This window comes from Podarcis tiliguerta (genome assembly GCF_965153285.1).
Source record: "Podarcis tiliguerta genome assembly, chromosome: 9".
In the NCBI taxonomy this organism is placed as follows: Eukaryota; Metazoa; Chordata; class Lepidosauria; order Squamata; family Lacertidae; genus Podarcis; species Podarcis tiliguerta.
In genome coordinates, this window is record NC_139542.1 from 30,605,458 (window position 1) to 30,626,413 (window position 20,956).

Genomic DNA, 20,956 nt, shown 5'->3' on the forward strand with positions numbered 1-20,956 from the left:
TCTAGAGCTTGTTGCAGCAGTGAGTGGAACTAAGCATGACCAGGGGCTTTTCTTTTCCGGCCAAAATTTAAGTTATGAAAAAGTCTTAATTTACCTTCTTAATTCACATGATTTTAGCAGGTACTGGTGGTGATGAGGTAAACAATGTTGCAAATATAGGAGAATTTGGAGTGTTTTTTGCATAATGGAACACACTATAGACACTGGCAAAAATATATGGGCTTTATTCCAAGCTTATGGTACTTGGTATTGTATAGCTGATAAACTTCACCTGAATATTTTTCCTGCAAGTTGTTCTTGGCTATTAACTTTTGACTTTTATTTCCAGTTGATTAACTGTGATTTTGATTGTAAAGAAAGAGGTGTGTTGTGCTTTTGTTCTCTAAAACTGATTTGCACAACTTCTGTCCACCAACTCTGTACATATAGCAGCTGACTAGGCTCTTGCTGATCCTTATCCTGCCTGGGATAAACAAGGGTTTGTTATAAAAGGATAAAGCGCTGAATGGATCTGAATGGATCTTGATGGATCTGTTCATGCAGACCACCTATATCACCTGTTGATACGGCTGTTCGTGCACTATGTTCCAAAATTCTAGTGTTTGTGACAAGGAAACTCAGATGATATTATGCAGATTTAAGTTTATGGGAAAAAATAGACAATGTGTTAGGCTAGTTCATGAAAAATATATTTAATAATCAAAATGCTTAGCAAATGCTGCCTTGATGCATAGAGAGAGATGTTTAAATGAGCAGGGGTACAGAGGACATTTACCACATGAATTGCATGGTTGTTTTAGGTTGCTTGTCTCTACTATTTGAATCCTCCTTGAGTCATAAAAAACTGTTGCTTGTTGGGTATCAAAAGGTCAATCATTTTACCCAAATAGTTGATGGGAATAGAAAGGGGGGGGGGGGTGTTAATCCTTTCTACACAAGTTTTATTTTTAAGGTTTTAATTTGGGGACTGTGGGGCTCATTGCCAAGGAATCAAGTCTCTTGGAATGGATTCAAACAAGGTTTTCTTGCATCAGATATTAGCTGAGGAAATACTGTGTTCCCTGCATTCAAACTGCAATACTTTGTTGCTGACCAATTTTGTTGTTAAATGTTTTATACCTCATCTTTTGATCAGATTCCTAGATTGGCTTATATAATTTCAAAATAGAATAAAACTAGTGGGGAAAAATAGAAATATACAAGAAGCAATCAACTATTAAGAAGGGCTAAAAAAAAACCAGCCTAGAAAAGAGATCAAATTTTAATTTAAACAACCTGAGAACATTAAAAGGTATTCACCTTCCAAGACATTGAAGCAGTCTTTGTCTAGGTAGTTGATTCACTAATCTAAACTGGAAAAAGGCTCTTTTAAAAAATAATTGATTAAATAATTCCTCTAGTCTGCAAACCTGTCCCCCCAGAGATAGCATAACCTATTAGGCTGCCTCTGTGAAAGAAATAATAAACAACTGCTGGTAGTACAAGCCCCACCATTAGAAAGGGTAGGCTGGAAAAACAACATTTCTGAACATTCATGCAGCAAATTATGTGCAAGGTAGTCCTACAAAGTTCACCCCCTCCCTCTTCTTGGAAAGTAATACTCATCATGGTCTGTTTCCTGATAACATTACAAAACCAAACAGTACACCTGTCCTTTAAACAAAGCAGTTCCCCAAGAAATGGCTATTTACTTATCTCACCTTAGTAGTATAAGTTTGGAGATGAAAGTTTTTTTTATGATTGTTTGAAAATGCAGTTTCATGATTTAATATGTTCTTTATTTGCAATCAATCAAATACTCTGGAGTCTTTAAAAATGCCTTTGAATGTTTGTAGTTCAGAAGTAGCACAGCAAGTGCATATAAGCAAGTGATTGGGTGGGAATCTTACTGATGGAGAGGGAGTAGTATTTTCTTGCCTTGTTTGTTACTGGATCACATAAGACAGCCTTGCAAATAAGCTCTCAAAAGCTGCAATCCTAAAAGAAAGAAAAAATGCTCACTCCCTCCTGCAGAAGCAGAGTGCATTTTTGTGCTGGGCAAAAGGAGGACGCTTCCTTCCTCAAAGCCTGCTTTCTGTCTGCTGAGAGGAGGGACAGAGTTCAATTCCATATGCCTGTGGTTATACCAGGTGAGTTTTTAAGTGCAGTGCTGTTTTTAAGAGAACATTAACTGCATCAGAGACAAGCTAATTTACATCAGTCATTTGTTTTATTTGTATGTCACTTTCCCACAAAAGAAATCATGACCAAAGCGACTTGCCACAAATAACAGGTTGGCTGGAAATGCCCTCCCCAAACCTTGCTTTATGGTTACTCAGAAATAAAATGGGCAGTAGGGCATTTCTTTCTTCTTTGGCAAGCAGAGTGTTTTGTTTTTAAGTGCATGTCTTTGTAAAATAGTGACAAGCCATGGAAGGCAAAGGTTATTAAAATCACTAGCAGCTGATTGTGTGGGGAAATACTAATCTGTGTCATAAAACAGATTTAGAAAATGCTTCTAATTTATTTCTGTTGGGTTGAATAGACATAGTCTCTGAAGAAGACCTTGGGTTTTTGAGAATATGTGATGGGATGAAGAGCTGCTTGTGTGTAAATTGCAATCCCTCAGAGTTTGAACCGCTTCTCAAACCTCTGCCTGTGACGGAGCCCCTCCAGCATGGCTGCGTCAGTCGCTAGCAGAATCCGAAAGTGGCTGCTTTCGGAAACGTTTCCAACATAAAAGCTCCTTAACGGAAACACGTCTTCTGGACTCTCTGCGTGACAGTTTCCGCCGAGGAACGGGTGTTCCTATAGGGGGCCCTGAGACTTCCCCACTGTTTTCACTGGAAGCATCTCTGAGCCATTCCTCCGACTCCCCTTCCCTTGACGTTCCTGTTCGCCCCCTACTGGTTCCCTCTTCAGGTGTCAAGTCTCTCTCTACCTCAGAGAGCCTTGGCACCTCCTGTCCTGCCGATGGCAGTTCCCTGACATCCACCTCCCCTCCAGGGCCCCCTTCACCCCCTCCCGTCTCCTCCCCTACGGGTTGTGAGGAGGTAAAACCCCGGAAGGAACCTTCCTCATCGTCTGAAGTTTCGAACACCTTTCTCCACTCGTTGTGGTTCCTAGTCTCTCGGTACTCCTCGTCATCTGAGTCCGTTCCTTCTTCCAACTCCGACTCCGCGAATCCTTCCAGTTCCTCTTCCTCGTCTGTGGTGCCGAAATACTCCCTTCTAAACCTTGCTACCGGCTGTGGTTTCCGCGGGAATCTTTGGTGGAACGTTTCTGTTAAAACCTCGTCATTGACCTCCTCTGCAGTCACCCAGGTGTTTTCTGACTCCGGTTCCCCTTCCCACGCCACTAAATACTCCACCTGATTGCCCTTCCACCTGGAATCGAGGATTTCCGCTACATGGTTACTGCTTTCCCTCTCCTCCAAGACCGGTCCCCTGGTGTGCTCCTCTTCACCTCCCCCCTTGTACGGTGACAGTAATGACCTGTGGAACACTGGATGCAATTTCATGTGGTTGGGTAACCGGAGTTTGAAAGCCACTGGGTTGACCTGCTGAATGACCTCAAAGGGTCCCAATCTCTTGGGTCTTAATTTCTTACAACCCCCTTTGAACGGCAACCCTTGGGTGGACAACCACACCTGATCCCCCACCCTTATGGTTTCACCTTCCCTCCTGCTCTTGTCTGCCTGCTTCTTATATTGAGCCTTGGCCCTTTCTAAGTTGAGCTGAAGCTGACGATGGATCGCTTCCATCTCTTCTACAAACTGTTCGGCCGCTGGGACGCTCCATCTCTCGCCCCCCTCCCCCGGGAATGCCCTGGGGTGACACCCGTAATTGGCCAAAAAGGGGCTCATCCCTGTGGACACATGCTCCGCATTGTTGTAGGCGAATTCTGCCAGCGCCAGCTTTTCGACCCAATCATTCCCTCTGTCATTGACATAGCACCTCAGATATTGTTGGAGGATGCCATTTGCTCTTTCCGCCTGCCCATTGGTTTCAGGATGCCGGGCCGTCGAAAAATTGACTTCCACGTGCAGCAAGCTCATGAGCTTCCTCCAGAACCTGGAAGTAAATTGTTTCCCGCGGTCCGAGACAACCCTCAAGGGGGCGCCATGCAGCCGGAAGACGTGTTCTACAAACAACTTCGCTGTTTCTTCCGCTGTGACTGCATGTGAACATGCTACAAAGTGGCACATCTTAGTTAACAGGTCCACTACTACCATGATGGCCGTCTTCCCTTTGGATTTGGGCAGATCCGTCATAAAATCTATTGATACCGCCTCCCAAGGCCGTTCTGGCGTGGGTAGTGGTTCCAATAACCCTGCCGGCGCCCTTCTTTCCCCCTTGGCCCTCTGGCATTGGTCACACCCTCTTACATACTCCTTTACATCTTCCCTCACCTTGGGCCACCAAAACTCCCTGGTGACCATCCACATGGTCTTGTGTTGTCCAAAATGTCCCGCCGTGGGACTATCATGCAACTGCTTGAGTACCCTCCCTCTCAATTCACCTTCTGGTATATACAGTGCCCCTTTGTAATACAATGCCCCATTTCTTTCTTCAAAACCCTCCGGGCTCTCACCCTCTCCCCTGAGGCCTCTGAGCTTATTTTGGGCATATTCGTCAGTTTCCGTTTCTTCTACCAGCTCTCGTCTCCCCACCAGCGCCGCCCCACACACCCAGCGGTCCTCAGGAATGACATGTCTTTCTTCGCTTGCCCCCTCCCCTTCCAAGTACTCTGGTTTGCGTGAGAGAGCGTCCGCCCTGACGTTCTCTGGGCCTGGTACATAACAAATCTCAAAGTGGAATTTGGAAAATTCCTGTGCCCATCTCACTTGCCGTTGGTTGAGTACTCGAGCTGTCCTCCAATACTCCAAATTCTTGTGGTCGGTGCACACTTGCACCTTGTGTTGTGCCCCAATCAATAAATGTCTCCACCTCCGGAACGCTTCGTGAATGGCAAGTAGTTCCCTGTCATACACCGTGTAGTTCCGCTCGGACTTATTCAGCTTCCTCGAGAAAAAGGCACACGGTCTCCACCCTGACGTATTTCTTCCCGGCTGAAGGAGCACCGCCCCCACCGCTCTGTCTGACGCGTCTGTCTCCACCCTCATGGGCTTCTGTAGGTCCACATGCAGAAGTTGTTCTTCCGAAGCGAAAGCCCTTTTCAGTTCTTCAAAAGCTCTCTCCGCCTCCGCCGTCCAAACAAATTTCTTCTTGCTACTGAGGCAGTCGGTGATGGGCGCCGTCAAGTGTGCAAAATTCTTGATGAACTTCCGATAAAAGTTCCCAAACCCCAGGAATCTTTGCACATCCTTCTTGGTTTTCGGTGTCTTCCATTCCAGCACCGCCTGGACCTTGCCTGGATCCATGGCCAATCCTTGGTCTGACAGGCGGTACCCCAGGAATTCCACCTCCTTGGCATGAAACTGGCACTTCTCCAGTTTCACCCACAGCTGATTGGCTTGCAGCCGGCCCAACACTTCTCTCACGTCCCTCACATGCTGCTCTTCATTTTCCGAATACACCAACACGTCATCCAAAAAGGCCACACAATTCTTGTAGAGCAACGGCCCCAGGACGTGGTTGATGAAAGCTTGAAAACATGCGGAGCCGGCTTGGAGACCGAAGGGCATTACGAGGTATTCAAATGCTCCCAAAGGGGTGAACATGGTGGTCTTCCATTCATCCCCCTTCCTTATTCGTATCAGATTATACGCCCCCCGCAGGTCCAGTTTTGTAAAAATCTTCCCCTTCCTCACCCTGGTCAGAATGTCATCAATTCGGGGCATAGGAAAGGCCAGGGGTTCCGACACGGCGTTCAGGGCCCTGAAATCCACTACAAGTCTCGGCTTATCTGTGTTTTTTTTGTCCACAAAAAACACTGGGCTGCCCCCCACCGCTCGGGACTCTCTGATGAAACCCCTCTTCAGGTTTTTGTCAATGAACTCCCTCAGCTCCTGCATCTCCCTGTCTGACATGGCGTACAGCTTGCCCACTGGGAGTTGAGCCCCCGGGAGTAGGTTGATTTGACAGTCAAAGGGTCTATGCGGCGGCAGTTTGTCCGCTTCTCTTTCGCTGAATACGTTGCTCAGATCTGCATATTGCGGAGGCACCTCCCCTTGCTTCATTACCTCCATCCCAGCTAAGGTGATCTTGGCTCCCCCTGGATCCTTCCCCTGCTTGCAGTGTTCCAGGCAATGCGCCGACCCAAAGGAGACCACCCTCTGGTGCCATCCCACTAGAGGATCGTGAAGTGCCAGCCAGCTCATCCCCAAAATAATGGGAGCTCCTCCCAATGTGGCCACATTGAACGCTATCCTCTCGGTGTGTCTTGCCACCCTCATTATCATGGGAACAGTCTGTTGGTTCACTTCTCCTCCCAACAGCTCTCTGCCGTCAATCGTGGTTACCTGCAGGGGTTTACTTAAGGGGAGGGTTTGTATCTGGTGCTCAGCTGCGAACTCCTTACTCATGAAATTACAGGAGCTGCCTGAATCCAGCAGGGCTTTGATCTGTAGGGGGTGTCCATTTGGCAGCTCTAGCAACACCTCTATCACTAGAGCAGGCCTGGGAGGTTCTGGTGCGGGCACTCTCACTGCTTTTGAGCCTGGCTGCTGTGCCCCGACGGCAGCCAGGCGTTGGCTTTTACCTGCTCTGTGCTTTCCTCCTCCTCTCCCCCAACAGCTCCTGCCATGCCTTGCCATTCCTTTCTCCGTGGGCAGACTCTGGCAAAGTGTCCTGGCTGTTGGCAGAGATAGCATTTTTTCCCGCCCTTTCCCTCTTTCTTCCGCCCTTCACCGATGTTTGAAACTGTGCGCGCACGCGCTGTTCCCACTTCCATCGGCTCTGCCGGCGGGAAAGGCTGCTCTGGAATGTCTGGAATGCGGAGCTCCCTCCAACGTTCTCCTTTCCCCTCCCGCTTCTCCAAAGCCCTCGCCTCCTGGCGCGCTCCAATGGCTAGCGCGGCTTTAGTCAGCTGGTCCATAGACTCTGCTCTGGGGTTCCGGGAAAGTTCATCTTTCAAGGACGAAGACAGACCCTCTTCAAAAAGCATTTGAATGGGCTCAGAAGCCAAGTCCCACCCCAATCGATGAATCAACATAGTGAACTCAGTCCAGTACTCACGGACAGTCCGGTTTCCCTGTTTGCAAGCCATTAACTGCCTTCGCACTCCTCCCTGCTCAATGTCACTGGAAAACATCAGGTCCATGGCACGAAAAAACTTCATCGCGTCCTTTAGGATCTCATTATTTGCTGCCATCAAGGGTCTAACCCAGTCCTTCGCCCCTGATTCGAGGTGGCTAATTACAAAAGCCACTCGCGATTCCTCATCAGGAAAGTCATCAAATTGCAGATTGAGAGCATATTGCATCTCTGTCCTAAAGGCATGGTAGTTCCTGGGGTCCCCCCCAAATTTCTGCACCAATCCTGGCATCTTTCTGTTGAGTGGGGTGGCTTTCTCCCTCCCCCTCTCTGCATCCTGAGCCCTCCTTTCTTCCAGCCTCGCCGTCTGCAAGGCAAGCTGGATTTCCAACGTCCTATACCTTTCCTCCAGGCTTGGACCTCCAGCTGCCCCTCCGGTTCTTGCTGGTTCGCTCATGATGCCTCTCCCTGGCACAAGCTAGCTGTCGATGACTTTCGGATTGCTGTGATGGGATGAAGAGCTGCTTGTGTGTAAATTGCAATCCCTCAGAGTTTGAACCGCTTCTCAAACCTCTGCCTGTGACGGAGCCCCTCCAGCATGGCTGCGTCAGTCGCTAGCAGAATCCGAAAGTGGCTGCTTTCGGAAACGTTTCCAACATAAAAGCTCCTTAACGGAAACACGTCTTCTGGACTCTCTGCGTGACAGTTTCCGCCGAGGAACGGGTGTTCCTATAGGGGGCCCTGAGACTTCCCCACTGTTTTCACTGGAAGCATCTCTGAGCCATTCCTCCGACTCCCCTTCCCTTGACGTTCCTGTTCGCCCCCTACTGGTTCCCTCTTCAGGTGTCAAGTCTCTCTCTACCTCAGAGAGCCTTGGCACCTCCTGTCCTGCCGATGGCAGTTCCCTGACAAATATGTCTATGTTTTTGCTAGAGGTGCCATCATACATTAGATATACTTACAGCCTGCTTCTCGTAATAGACCTCAGAAGGTAGTTGCTATAATACACAAATTACAGGTATAACTTAAAAATGAAAACTATCAATTTAACAATAAGAGTGGCCAAAAAACACAATTAAAACTAAAAAACCTAAAATATGCAAAGCAGACAGCAATAAATACTCCTATATCCTCCAAATGCCTAGACATAAAGTTCTTTATGTGGTTTTGGAATTATAGAAGTATATTTGGGACTAATATTTCTAAGGGGAGGAAGGACATTCCACAAATGGGGGGCCACCACAGATATGGCCTTTTCCCTCATCACCACATAATGGACATCTCCTAGCATTGGGCTGCCAGGAAGATCTTAGGATATGAACGGGCTTGTACTGAGGAAGGTACTGCTTCACCTTTTTTCATCCTGCATAGGAGGTTTTATTTGTGAACACCATCAATAGGCATCTTGTTCAGTAACTTGGCTCTGTTGCTGAAACAGACAAATCCTGTTCATTTAAAATGGTCGCTTGAATAGAGGGGAGCTACACCCTACACAGGAGACTATTAAGCTGCAGGTTATGTTTTGTTAGCTGCCCAACACTATACATTTAGCAATTTTCAAAGCATACAGAATTAAAAACGACCATCAATGCAACACACAAATAATATAACCCCAGCTGCCTCCACAGAAACCAACTGAAAAACTCCAAAATGCAGCAACACTAACAAAGCTTTCACAGAGCTGGGTCACATTCCACCAAATGCTTGTGAAGAAAAGGGAAGTCTTAACCTGGTGCCAAAAAGATGTCCGTGTGTCTCTGCGAAGCAGTCCTCACTGGAGAAAGTATTCTATACACTTGGGGGCGGAGTGGGGAGGATGGGAAAAAGCCCTCTCACTGGATAGCTCAGTTGGTTAGAGCATGGTGCTGATAATGCCAAGGTTGCAGGTTCGATGCATGGGACAGCTGCATATTGGACAAGATGATCCTCAGGGCCCCTTCCAACTCTGATTTATTGCCACCCTTCAAGCACCCTGGAGAAGGAACTCATGACTTGAGCGGAGGAAGAACAATGTGACAATGGTCTCCAACCATTCCTGTGTCCTTTATGAAAGCCATTGAAGTAGAGCTTTAAACCTAAATGTCCATCATGCTTTGTATAATGATTTGTTGGAAGTGCAAGCAGATGCTCTTGCTAATTTTCTGCATCGAAGCAGGAAAATTTAATTTTCCTACAGTGGAGGGTATTGTCAAATGGGTTGGTCCTTCCATACTGTAATAGGGCTGTGGAAATTGCTTTTAACTGCCATCCTGTGTTGGAGAGGGCCTCCTGCAGTTTCTGTCCCGCTGAGCTTCAGTGGTTAGGGCATTAGCCAAGTTTTGCCAAACTTTTCCATTTGCCTATTTCTGCCACACACACCCCGCTTCCCTTTAAATTGGGGGAGTTGATGAGGCAGATTAAAATGACAGTGAACCCCAAAGCTGCAATGTTTCCTAGATGGGCAGGGGGTGGACAGCCCTACACTTCAGTGAACTCCTTGGAGAATCCAAGATACCCATAGTGGATGCTCCCCTCATGGAGCTTCTCTGCTGTCATAATTCTGAAAGAGGGCAATCTGGCCTGTCATAAGGCTCATGAGGGCTTGGGTTTGGCCCAGAGCCATCTCAGCTACCTCCAAAGAAGAAATGGCACCAGACACTTGATGGACCATTAATATACAATGTAGGTGTATATGTTGAATTTTTGGTAGTGGTGGGAGGAAACTCTTTAAAGCTTTACTAGAATGGTGAAAAAAGCTTGCATTTCTGTGTTACAAAGCATCCACTCTTGCCTGAAAGGACCACTGCTCACTCCATATGAAGTGCAAATACCACCATAGTTCAGTATCAATCCTCCGGACAACTGTAGGGCAGTCATACGATCATCAGTGTTGTGTGTCATTGTGAACTAAATGGTTCTTTCCAAGGTGTCTTCAGAGGTGGTCTCAGCTTAAGGTGGGAGCCTACTATGGATGGGTGCAGTTTTTGAACATCCAATCTGACCCTCTACCGTAGGAAAACAATGTTGGACTTACTGTGGGAAGTTCCTCTTCTACAGTAGATGGAGGGTATTCTACTTGGAGTGATTATTGCTGCTAGGAATGTCAAGGGAAAGTCTCTGGCTCTCTGCTGGTGCTATTTAAGGATAGAGATGCCTTACATGTTTCCTTGTCTGTTATTTTTGCTTTTCAGGGTTGCAATTTCTGAATTGTTCAGATTGTTGCTGTTATATCCCTAAACTTAGGGAGACATACTGTCATGCAGGATGGCAATTACAAGTCTGATTAACATAGCCCTCCCCTTCTGGAATGGGAACACCAACTGATTTGAGGATACCCTCCATCCACTATAGAAAGGGAAATTATGTTAAGTCCAACATTTTACTCCCCTTCCAACAGCTTCCCTGAATGTAAAATGACAAACACAGCACACTAACAATGTATCTACAGAACACTTTATTTAAAAAAAAGTAGGAACACAAATTGTTCATTTCTCAAAACAGACTGCATTATTTCAATTATGGAATACATTTTTGGAGTGGAAGAGTTGTAACTGTGGCTCATCAGTGGAGGCTTATTTTCAAATTAAAGGACAACTGCATGTTCACATTTAAAAAAATGGGGCAGCAGATAGAAAATCTTCCTATTGACACCATAAGAACATTCTACTCACAAGCCAACCTGAGCATGGTCCAGAACTGTTTGGTCATTTTGGACAGGAGGAGGATGCTGTTTGTTAAACACACTATATCACATAGCTTGAAGATCACAGCTCGGTTTTCTTCATGCACGACACATGGCTGTCTTACTGCATGGCATGATTTTCCATGTCTTGGTCGTTGATGGCAGCTTAATGCTACTTTATTGACTAATTTACAGGAAATGCATTCAAGAAAAAGTTATTGTTTTTTTTTCTTTACCTGCCACATTGATAAAAACAAGCTGTGTTTGTAATATGCCAAGAAAAAGGAATGACAACCTTCAATGAAAAGTAATAGCCAAAGCATGTCTACATACAGATATGCTCCAGTTATATGCCACCTGTTTGCTCTCATTCATCTAAACTGTACCTGAATGTCACATTTCTGTTGTGAATTAAGTGTGATGACTAAGTAAAAATGAGCTGGGTAAAGCTTTATTTAATAGCAGTGCAAAAATATTTAATATCTCCAATATTTCTTCTTTTACTCATACACACGAGTCCTGGCCACCGATACTAGCTTAATAGCATCTACATAAAGTCTGACAGCACATTTGGTATTTTACATGCTTTATTAAAATTGTATTCATATTTACAGTATCTGCAGGAACCATCCCTCCATTTCTTGCACATGAGCACCCACATCCATGCACATCCCTCATTTCTCAAAGATATGAGGCTAGGCTCCTTAAATTTAGGGAAGAGGTGGGCTTGTTTATTTAAAAAGCAAAAGGGGAGTGCATTTGGCCATTACACTGCTAATTAAGTTTATGTATATTAACATATATATATATATATGGCAGTAACACTGAGTATTCCTTTACATTCTATATACAGAATGACATCAATGTTTTCCAGTCACCCGAATGTTCTAACTTCAGTCCTCAATGCTGCTTTTAGTGACTCAGGTCACATTTGGGGTTTTCCCTTAAAACAATTCAAGTCTCTAAGTTGAAATAAGGCACAATTATTCCGATTTGATTGAGGGGGAAGGAAAATCATAGAAGCTTCAGATGATACCTTCTGCAGATAAATTTTCCTTTATCCTCCAGGAGATTCTATTTGAAACCCTTTAATCTGCAGAGATCTGAAGTAGTTTTCTGCCATGGAAACCAATGGCCCACAAACTAGTTTGAGTATTTTCATTTTATTATGTTTCAGCAGCCAAATTTACTTGGGATTCCTAAACTAGGTTTTCCATTTAGCGTCAAGAGAAGTAGAAAATGGCATATGAAATGCTTAAGCTTGTAAATAACAAACTGTTCATAGGCTTCAACATGCTAAAAAGAATAGTTTTCTTTGCATTTTAAATCCCTGCGCCCATTTCATTTCTGAAGCCTTTCCAGACATTACAGTTAAACTGCAACAAAAACTATGTTTGGCAGCACAAATAATGCCTAGTAATCAATTTTTTGTTGAGAGGGTAATGATGTTCTTGTACAAAACCTATCAAGTCGTTTTCCGCAGCAGATGAACTGTACCCAAGGACACAGGGCATTCTGTGATGGGGAGTAAGAGATTGCAGTTCCAAAGGCCCCTGACTTTGGTGATTTACAATGTTTATTCCTGTTTAGTGTGATCCTTGGTATCTTCCTCATCTGTATATTCTGATGGTTCCTCTCCTGGCTTTAGCAGTCTACCTACATAGTCATATTTTTCTGAAAAAGACATGTAGGTATCATAATCAAAAGTTACAACATGACATTAAACATCTATATAAACATTGGTCTATCTCTTAACCCATTAATTTAACTTTTTTAGTTCGTATCCATGATTAAAGGTGTTATCAGGCACACCTAAGCTGTTCTTTTAGCTTTCTCCTACCTGAAAAACATCCTAGTATACTGGAAATAACACGCCCACAATGGAAAAGTTAGTGTTTCTGCAATAAAAATGGCCTTCTTGACAGCTGTCACCATGGGCAGAAAACTTACTTGTCCACCCACATTCACCAAAGAGCAACAAGTGTCAGAGGTTAAGTGAACTCACAGAGAGCAGTGGCTTTTGCCTCTGCCACCACCACCCTCCCCTGTTGACTGTTGACAGTCAAGGACTAAGCTCTGCCTGCACAAACATCCATGCAAGAATGTCTCTACAATGATGAGAATGTACTGCAGTCCCTGAAGGGTACACAAGCAACTCATGAGATCGTGATTTTGGAATTCTGGAAGAACCCCTGTGATCACTCCCCGCACAGCAGTAGCTCCTTCCCCCACAAGAGGTACTTTGACTAATGCTGATGCTTACAGAAGCACCTAACCTTCCCTAATCTGGTGTCCTCCAGATGCTCTGGATGACAACTCCCATCAATCCTAGCCAGCACAATTTTTTATCTTGCTTGTGGCAGCAGAATTAACAAGAGGCAACTGTATACTAAGACTTAGAACCGACTGCCTCCACATCCTCCTGATCCCCATCTGATCCAGTATTTTCACTACTGTGAGGGAGTGGTCCTGTTGTGCCCAGCTATGGAAACCTATTAAGGTGTCTCTTACCTCCCCTTCCACACAGATACACTATACTTATGCATATTAAATGAATATTTACATAAGCTGAACCATGACATTTTCACTAGCAATTTAGTAAATATCAATTTCTGCAAAATAATTGAGAAACACCTTTACAAGTACTCACTTTCCATTTGATTTAAAGGAATATCCTAATTTAAACATTACCTTTAAATTGCATTTCCCATTCTCTAACGCTTTCCATTTGCACAGCATTTAAGTCTGATAAGTCATCATATTCATCTCTAAGCGCATCTTTATCTAGACAGAAAGTTGCCAGTCCCCTTGAGGCATCTCTGCCAGCAAATATTCCATAAGGACCCTCTGAAAATAGAAAAAACAGACCCATGTATTCAGTCATTCACTTGCATTATCCTTTCAGAATAACATTGATGTGTTTTCATAATCCCCTACCCCAGATTAATTATTGCCAAACATCAGAGCTAACTGAACAGTTTAATAAATTTTAGCTTGAACAAACAAGCTTATTCAGTAACTCAAACTGCTTTGCCTCCTTTGTCCCAATTTTAATATTTTCTTTTTTAAAATACATGACAAATGCTAGTCACACAGTGGCTGAGTGCAAACATCTTTAAAGTGCGTCTTTAAAGTCTCTACTCAGGACTGCAAAATATAAATTTATCCTTCTTTCTTGGGCAGAGCATTGGCTAACACAGAAGCTGAATGATCCACAAACATGAACTTTCCTCTACAAAATGCTGTTCAAATAAAGTGAAATGTGCAAGCTAACAATGAAGGTCACTAACTCAAAGACTATATAGGCCATATGATACATGAATGGTAGAACAGAATTTGGTTAAAGAAACTGGATATATTTATAACAAAGCCACAAAACATTTAAAGAAGCGTGAAATATTTTTCTTGGTACCTAGGGACATTGGCAGTCTTTAAAAATTGCTGTGATGGAACTTGGCAACACAACTAACTTTTATCAACCTGACCTTTGGAAATAGCTTAACTTGAATCTTAAGATTACATAACATCCAGCAAATTACTAAATGACTTTTTAAAAAAGGCACAGAAATTCAAGTTATGGAAATAAGTTTTATGTTTTTATTCAAATGAACTGTGACACTATTATACACTTATTTACTGAAACAAAGGGTTTAAGGTTAATAACAGAATGATAGCAGGCATTCTGATGAAATAGTATATGACCAATTTGTGCTGAATTGGCTCATATTATCTGATCAATGGACTGCTTCAGGAATTCAAGATCACATGGTAGAACATATGTAACCTAGAGTAGGTTACAGCAATTTAAAATATAACAAAAATAGTTTAGAACAGCTTACAACCACAAAAATGACTTTCTAAAACTTTTGTCCACATTGCAATACTAGGATTTCAGATAAAATACATATCCTAAGGCTTAAATTCATTAGTGTTTTTCACAACCATGCACTTAAAAGTGTTTAAGCATATGATTTTACCTTGCTATGCTTGGAAAAAAAACCATTTTCTATTATACTTTTGGGTTAAACAAACCCGAATTTTAGAAAGAAAATGAACAGAACTCTAGTTTAATGTGAAGAGAGGTATTTTTTAATTAGTCTCAAAAACAACTGCAATGATAAATCAGTACACAAACACAGACACTGAAGGTTTCATTCAACAAAGCTGTCCCATGTAAGAACTTCCACTTGCACAGTAGAACTCCCACAAAGCACAGATGCGATCCTTTTTCATGGCTTACTTATATGATGTAGCGAGAGAGAGAGAAAGAGATCTGGAGGAGAGGGGGTGTGACTTAGCTGAGTCTATCCAGCAATACAACCCTGTTGTCCTTTACCCCTTCATGCACTAACTACTGCTTGTGCATAGTTGTGTTTGAATGTAATTTCCCACAGATATCACAAATTTTATGAGCATGGCAAAGCTTACAAAAGTCCTGTAAATAATGCAATCTGGGTTGTTCTGAAAAATGCTAAATAAATCAATTTTGAATTAAGAGAGGTCTGTTTAAAATATAATGAAAATCTAACTTCCAGCAGCTTTCAACTATCTTACACATCCACCACACAGCAGTAGCATCCAATCTCATCACCACCTCTCCAGAACTTTGGTGATATGGGTCTGCTAATCATGTGTAGTTTTAATAGGTCCAAATGCCATTAATGAATTACCTATAATCATTCTCATAATCATAGGTTGAAGATTTGAACTGTACTTTGTTCCAAGTCTCCTTACAATTTTCCTCCTCCGTTCTATACATTCCAGCAGTGTTTCAAGTTATTAAAAGGATCACGAAAACTCCTGACTGTAGACTCAAAAGGAAAGCACCCCAATATAGTAGTCACCTTTTGTACATGTAAAGTCTTTTAAATGTTATTAATTATTAAATTTCTATATCACCCTTCATCCGAGGATCAGAGTGGTTTACAATATAAAGACACAAGAATAAATAACATAGTAACAAACAAAAGCAATGCCCCTCCACACAGTTAAAAAAGGTTGTACTGCAGTTGTTTTTAGCCAAAGGCCTTGGATGAAGAGTGGTTTTGCTTAGTGCCTAAAGAGATGAAATGAAGGTGCCAGGCAAGCCTCCCTGGGGACAGCATAGTATCTCAAACTTAGGAAACCTGGAGAATAGTATCTCAAACTGAATGGCTTCTTTTTGTTTTTGTTATACATTTTGTGGTTACTATATTGCATTTTTATCTTGTGAACCACCCTGAGATCTAAGGATGACGAGTGGCTAAATACATACATACATAAGGTAAAGGCAAAGGGACCCCTGACCATTAGGTCCAGTCGTGACCGACTCTGGGGTTGCAGCGCTCATCTTGCTTTATTGGCCGAGGAAGCCAGCATACAGCTTCCAGGTCATGTGGCCAGCATGACTAAGCCGCTTCTGGCGAACCAGAGCAGTGCACGGAAACGCTGTTTACCTTCCCGCTGAAGCGGTACCTATTTATCTACTTGCACTCTGACATGCTTTCAAACTGCTAGGTTGGCAGGAGCAGGAACTGAGCAACGGGAGCTCACCCTGTTGTGGGGATTCGAACCGTGACCTTCTGATTGGCAAGTCCTAGGCTCTGTGGTTTAACCCACAGCGCCACCCGCGTCCCAACATACATACATACCCTTTATTAGTCACATTAGATATGATTGTACTTGAATCCCTAAAAAAATTGTGAACTTAACTGCTACTAAAATAGTATGCGCTAGAAACCGGAAATACACCAATTCTCCATCTGTTTAGGAGTGTCTATTAACATGTGTGGAACTAGCCAAAATGGGTATGTTGATGAAAGGCATAGAAGAGAAGGGCTCACAATTTTATTGTTTGCTGGCAAGCAATGGTAGATATATCAGCTGGGACATTAGTTTGCTTTTGTTTTTTTGATTACTTTGAAATAAGTAATTAAAGTCTAGGCCTCTGTTCATCAGATTAATGATCCCAAGGCAGGTTATATTTGTTGTCCTAACAAATACTGTAATTTGTAAATTTTAAAGCATAAAAATAATGCTTCACTATGTAACAGTTAAGATTACCAAAGAAACTGGTATCCGACAAAAGTAGTAAAATTCTCACCTCAAATTTATCATTTTTTGCAATGACAACATAGTTCCATGGGACAGCTGCTCGTATTGTTCATAAACCCCTCACCCAAATCTATTCTGATAATATCATACGGTAGCAGTTACAAAAAAAGAAGTCACCTGGGCAGCTGAACAACACAGACTATCACATATTTATTGAATTAACTACTGAGGTGTTAATTCAGGGAGGTTTTCGGTTCCATGAAAAAGGCAAAATCTAGACAAAGCTAAACATTTTGCAATCTATGGACTTCAGAAGCATAAGCATGACTTTTACAGAAATGAGGAGGTTGAGAAATGCCTAAGTTTGGTTTATTGTGTTCTATTAATATTCTTAAGCTGGATGTGTTGTGAGTAGGTGATTTTCATGTCTCAGAACTAGTAGGCTGTTAGTAGCATTCCTCCTAAAATAACAGGTGCATAGGTTTTTTTGCGGTGTGTACCTGGATATAGTCTCCACCGATAGGAGTGCCAGCTCCAGCTAGTTGGCCAATTAAAGCTGTTCTTGGATCAGGATGACCTAGTTGCAGTTGTCCACACTCAGACAGCTCCTGATTAAACTAATGCAACACAATCTACATGGGTGTTTCCTTAAAGATGATCTAGAAGCTGCAGCTGCCGCAGAGTGCTACTGTCCAGTTGTTGTACAGGGCAGCAAGAAATGGTAAATGACACAGAACATAAAAGAATTGTGCTAGCCTACCAGGTCAAATTCAAGAAGATAATAGCATTCAAAAATGGGTTAGAACTCAAGTACTTGCAGGAATGCCTTCCCCAGTATCAGCAAACCTTTGTTTTGAGATCTGCAGGGGAAGCCTAGCTTGCAGTGTACCCTCAGTGTATTTGACCCAGAGGATTGCTACACAAGACAGGGCCTTCTCAATGGTCTTGCCCTGACTGTGGAACCCTTTACCTATCATACTCAGACTGTTCCCCACAGAGGGCAACCAAATACCTGTTTGTTCCAACAGGCCTTTGGGGTATAGTAAGAGTGGCATAATTTATACAGCATTTCTCTAATTTAGTGCTGACTTGTCTGCTATACTTTGTAGTGTGCTTTTACTTTGGTCTACCCTTTGCTTTTTGCCACCCTGCACACTCATGAGAAGGGCAAAATACAAGAAATAAAATCTCCATCAACATGGAGTGCTTACCAGTCTCTAGTGTGCTTTGGACTCAGAATCATTTGATTTGCTGAAGTCACATATTCTAACCTCAAGTTTATAAGCCACCACTTCTTTCAGTGTTAGATGGACAAGCATATTCTTATAAAAGATGTCTCCTTTATTCATAATTCATTTAGTGACCCATCCATGTTAGAAGGCTGAAGATCTTCTGTAGGAGTCTTCCAAGGTACTTTCCAGGAAGGTTTACAACACAACAGATACACATATTGCTTATTCTTTAAGTAGTTATAAAAGTTTAAGAATTAGTTTTACTAATAGTACTTTTTTGTTATTAAATATCAAAGCATATTGATGCTGGGGAAATGAGATTCATTTCTCCTGTTGTGGGATCACTGTGATTTGGACTGCTGTATTGTGTGATAGTGAAAATGTCAAGATACCTACTTGATAGTTAGCATATTGGGGCCAGTATATAGCCTGCAGAGAGAGCTGAAAAAGATTAGTTTCAATGCTCAGCACAATGCAAGACACAATAGACTCCTATTCCAGCATCGAATTCTCACAACTGACTCCAGTATTCAAGGAGGAAGGTTTAGTAGCCCAAATGGCATGTTATCTATTTGTACCTACATTACCACTGTTTTACTTCACCAGCACAAGTTGCACATTTGCAGTGCGTAAGTGGTCAGCAAGATATTTATATAAACAGTGCCACCAAGTTTAACCACTTAATTAAGGTCTTTAATGAATTAAAAATATCATGATTAATGGACAGATCTTTTAAAATTACCTTCAAAACAGATTGCAACACTATTTTTAGAGGTATTCGCAATTCTTTTACACAGGAGAATGCCTCTTCTAGCATGCTTACTACAACCTATGTGTACATTGTCTATGCTTTGTGTTTGGAAAAGTTTAACTATATACAAACTCACTTACATCTGTGTGTACACAGAACCAAGGCAATTAGAGTTTCAATGTGGCTGATTCCCAGGCAAGTGAGTACAGCAGGGATGGGGAATATATGAACCTCCAGATATTGTTCCCCGCCAGATGGGAACTGAAGTCCAACAACATCTGGAGGGCCACAGATGCCCCACTGGTTGTGCAATTTTTTTAATTAAAAAAATGCAGCCCCAAAGTCTTATAATTTGTAAATTTCTTTAACCAGGTTGCAGGTTTAAAAATAAACAACTGCAGAAATATCTATTCTAACTATTAACTTTCTATGTACAATGATTTTTTTTAAAAAAAATCTTGCCCTATTTTTCCTTCACTACCTACTATATACTTCACAAAAGATCATTGTGAGCCTATTAAACAAAATAATGTTTAATTATTAAACCTGCTACTTAGAAGGACTAACTTGCAAGTAAACATATTAAGAACTGGATTATATATTGCGAATCTCCCGCCTCCTTTGATATATATTAGGCAAAATCTAATCAGAAGCAAGACAAATTTTATTCCAGCTGCCAAGAACTTTGCGCAGATATGAATCAATAAGCCTTTATCTGTACATGGTTAGGACCAGTATAAGATTAAGTCCACAGCTCCACGTCAACTTATTATAAACTTTATTCTGTTGTAACTATGTGTAAGACTGCAGCCCAATTATCATTGCAATTGCTGAGAGACTTGCAGAAAGAGAAAATATCCAAACCTTAATAAAATGAAACTGGATTCCAACTCACATTGTAAAAGGCTGGAACTATTTCTAGTTAGTTAATCAAAATCCAGAGAATTACATGTGTAGGGAAAGGAAACAAGTCAGCCTCAGGATTTCTGAAAATCTGGGAAGCAAATATGCTGAAGACAGCTTGTTCACTCCAGGGCAAATATGCATTCAAAAGGGACTAAATGTCTGAAAGTAAAGCAGATGTGTGAACAAGACTAGGAATGAAGTTTAGGTGCCCAAGACTGTATTAGTGGGCACCATGGCATGCCCATAAATAATTCCTCATATTTGCCATATTTTTAAAAATAATTATTTTAAATTTTGCATTCTTCTGTTTGGTTGGATGTGGGCTACTTGTTTCTGTGTAGATGCTGTCTGCTTCCTTGTCTGTATTTTATTTGGGGTGTGTGTGTTTACCTTTTGTTTTGGAAGGGAGAGTTCAGAGGAGATCACCAGCTTTCCTTCTGCGAAATGGGTATTTTGTGGTGCCCGTGGCACTTCCCTGCCTCCAAACGTGCCCTGGAACCCCCCCCCCCAAAAGGCTGGGGAAACCAGCCTGGTCTGGAGCCTGCTATATCTTCTTTCTCCACCTACCCATGTGGGTGGGTAAAGCGGGCCTTTTCCCCACTCCCACTTACATACTTACACCTGCTACTTGGGGCGAGGGCGTTTCTTCCGCCTTCCAGGCCTTTGTCCCACCGTCGCTCACCCAGGAGGCATGTATGCCGCCCCCTCCCCCGCTAGCCCCCTTTCCCCCTTCCCTCCGTCCCCCTCACCGGGCCCGTAGAACTTGCTGCCTTTGGTCACGTCGAAGACTTTGCCGTTGACAGCCAGGAGGATGCGCGCCGCGCGCGCGCCGTCGTACTCGCGCAGCTGCTCCAGCGTGAAGTCCCGCCGCTTCATGCGGGGCAAGGAGTCGACCAGGCCCTGCTGCGCCGCGCCCCCCACTCCGCTCCTCTTGCCCCAGCGCCTGTAGAGCCGATAGGCCGCGAGCGCCACGATCGCCAGCAGCGCCAAGCTCAGCAGCATGTCGAGGCCGCCGCTCCCCCCGAGCCAGCTGCCGGCGGCCGTCTCCTCCGGGCTGCTGCTGCCGCCGCCGCCGCCGCCTCCTTGTTCAGTCCTTAGCTTCCCATCCCCATCGTCCGCCATCACTGCCCAGCCAGCGCCTGCCTGAGAGGAACCGCTCCGCCCCGCGACGGGGGAGGGAGGCGGGGAGGCGCAGGCGGGGCGCCGTCTGACTCTTGCCTCGCCCGGGCTCCAATTG

At 43.4% G+C, this 20,956-nt stretch overlaps 2 protein-coding genes across 2 annotated transcripts in view; both read right to left on the minus strand.

Moving 5' to 3' along the window:
• The window catches only part of MFSD8 (major facilitator superfamily domain containing 8), a 114,090-nt gene that overhangs the window by 61,942 nt on the left and 31,192 nt on the right, over positions 1-20,956 (minus strand). The window lies entirely within an intron of this gene.
• On the minus strand, positions 10,553-20,951 carry PGRMC2 (progesterone receptor membrane component 2). Its single transcript, XM_083457623.1, has 3 exons — positions 20,469-20,951; positions 13,489-13,644; positions 10,553-12,471 (listed from the first exon to the last, which is right to left on the minus strand). Exons 1-3 carry the CDS (start codon positions 20,839-20,841, stop codon positions 12,374-12,376), a joined length of 627 nt encoding a protein of 208 aa, XP_083313749.1. The 5' UTR covers positions 20,842-20,951; the 3' UTR covers positions 10,553-12,373.

What these genes read in the sequence shown, in the direction of transcription:
- PGRMC2 (XM_083457623.1), bottom strand. Translation starts at nt 20,841, where the DNA reads ATGGCGGACGATGGGGATGGGAAGCTAAGGACTGAACAAGGAGGCGGC. An exon ending in CAGCAAGTTCTACGGGCCCG is followed by an intron (nt 13,645 to 20,468) that starts GTGAGGGGGACG and finishes TTCTATTTTCAG; the next exon opens with AGGGTCCTTATGGAATATTT. An exon ending in ATGGGAAATGCAATTTAAAG is followed by an intron (nt 12,472 to 13,488) that starts GTAATGTTTAAA and finishes TGTCTTTTTCAG; the next exon opens with AAAAATATGACTATGTAGGT.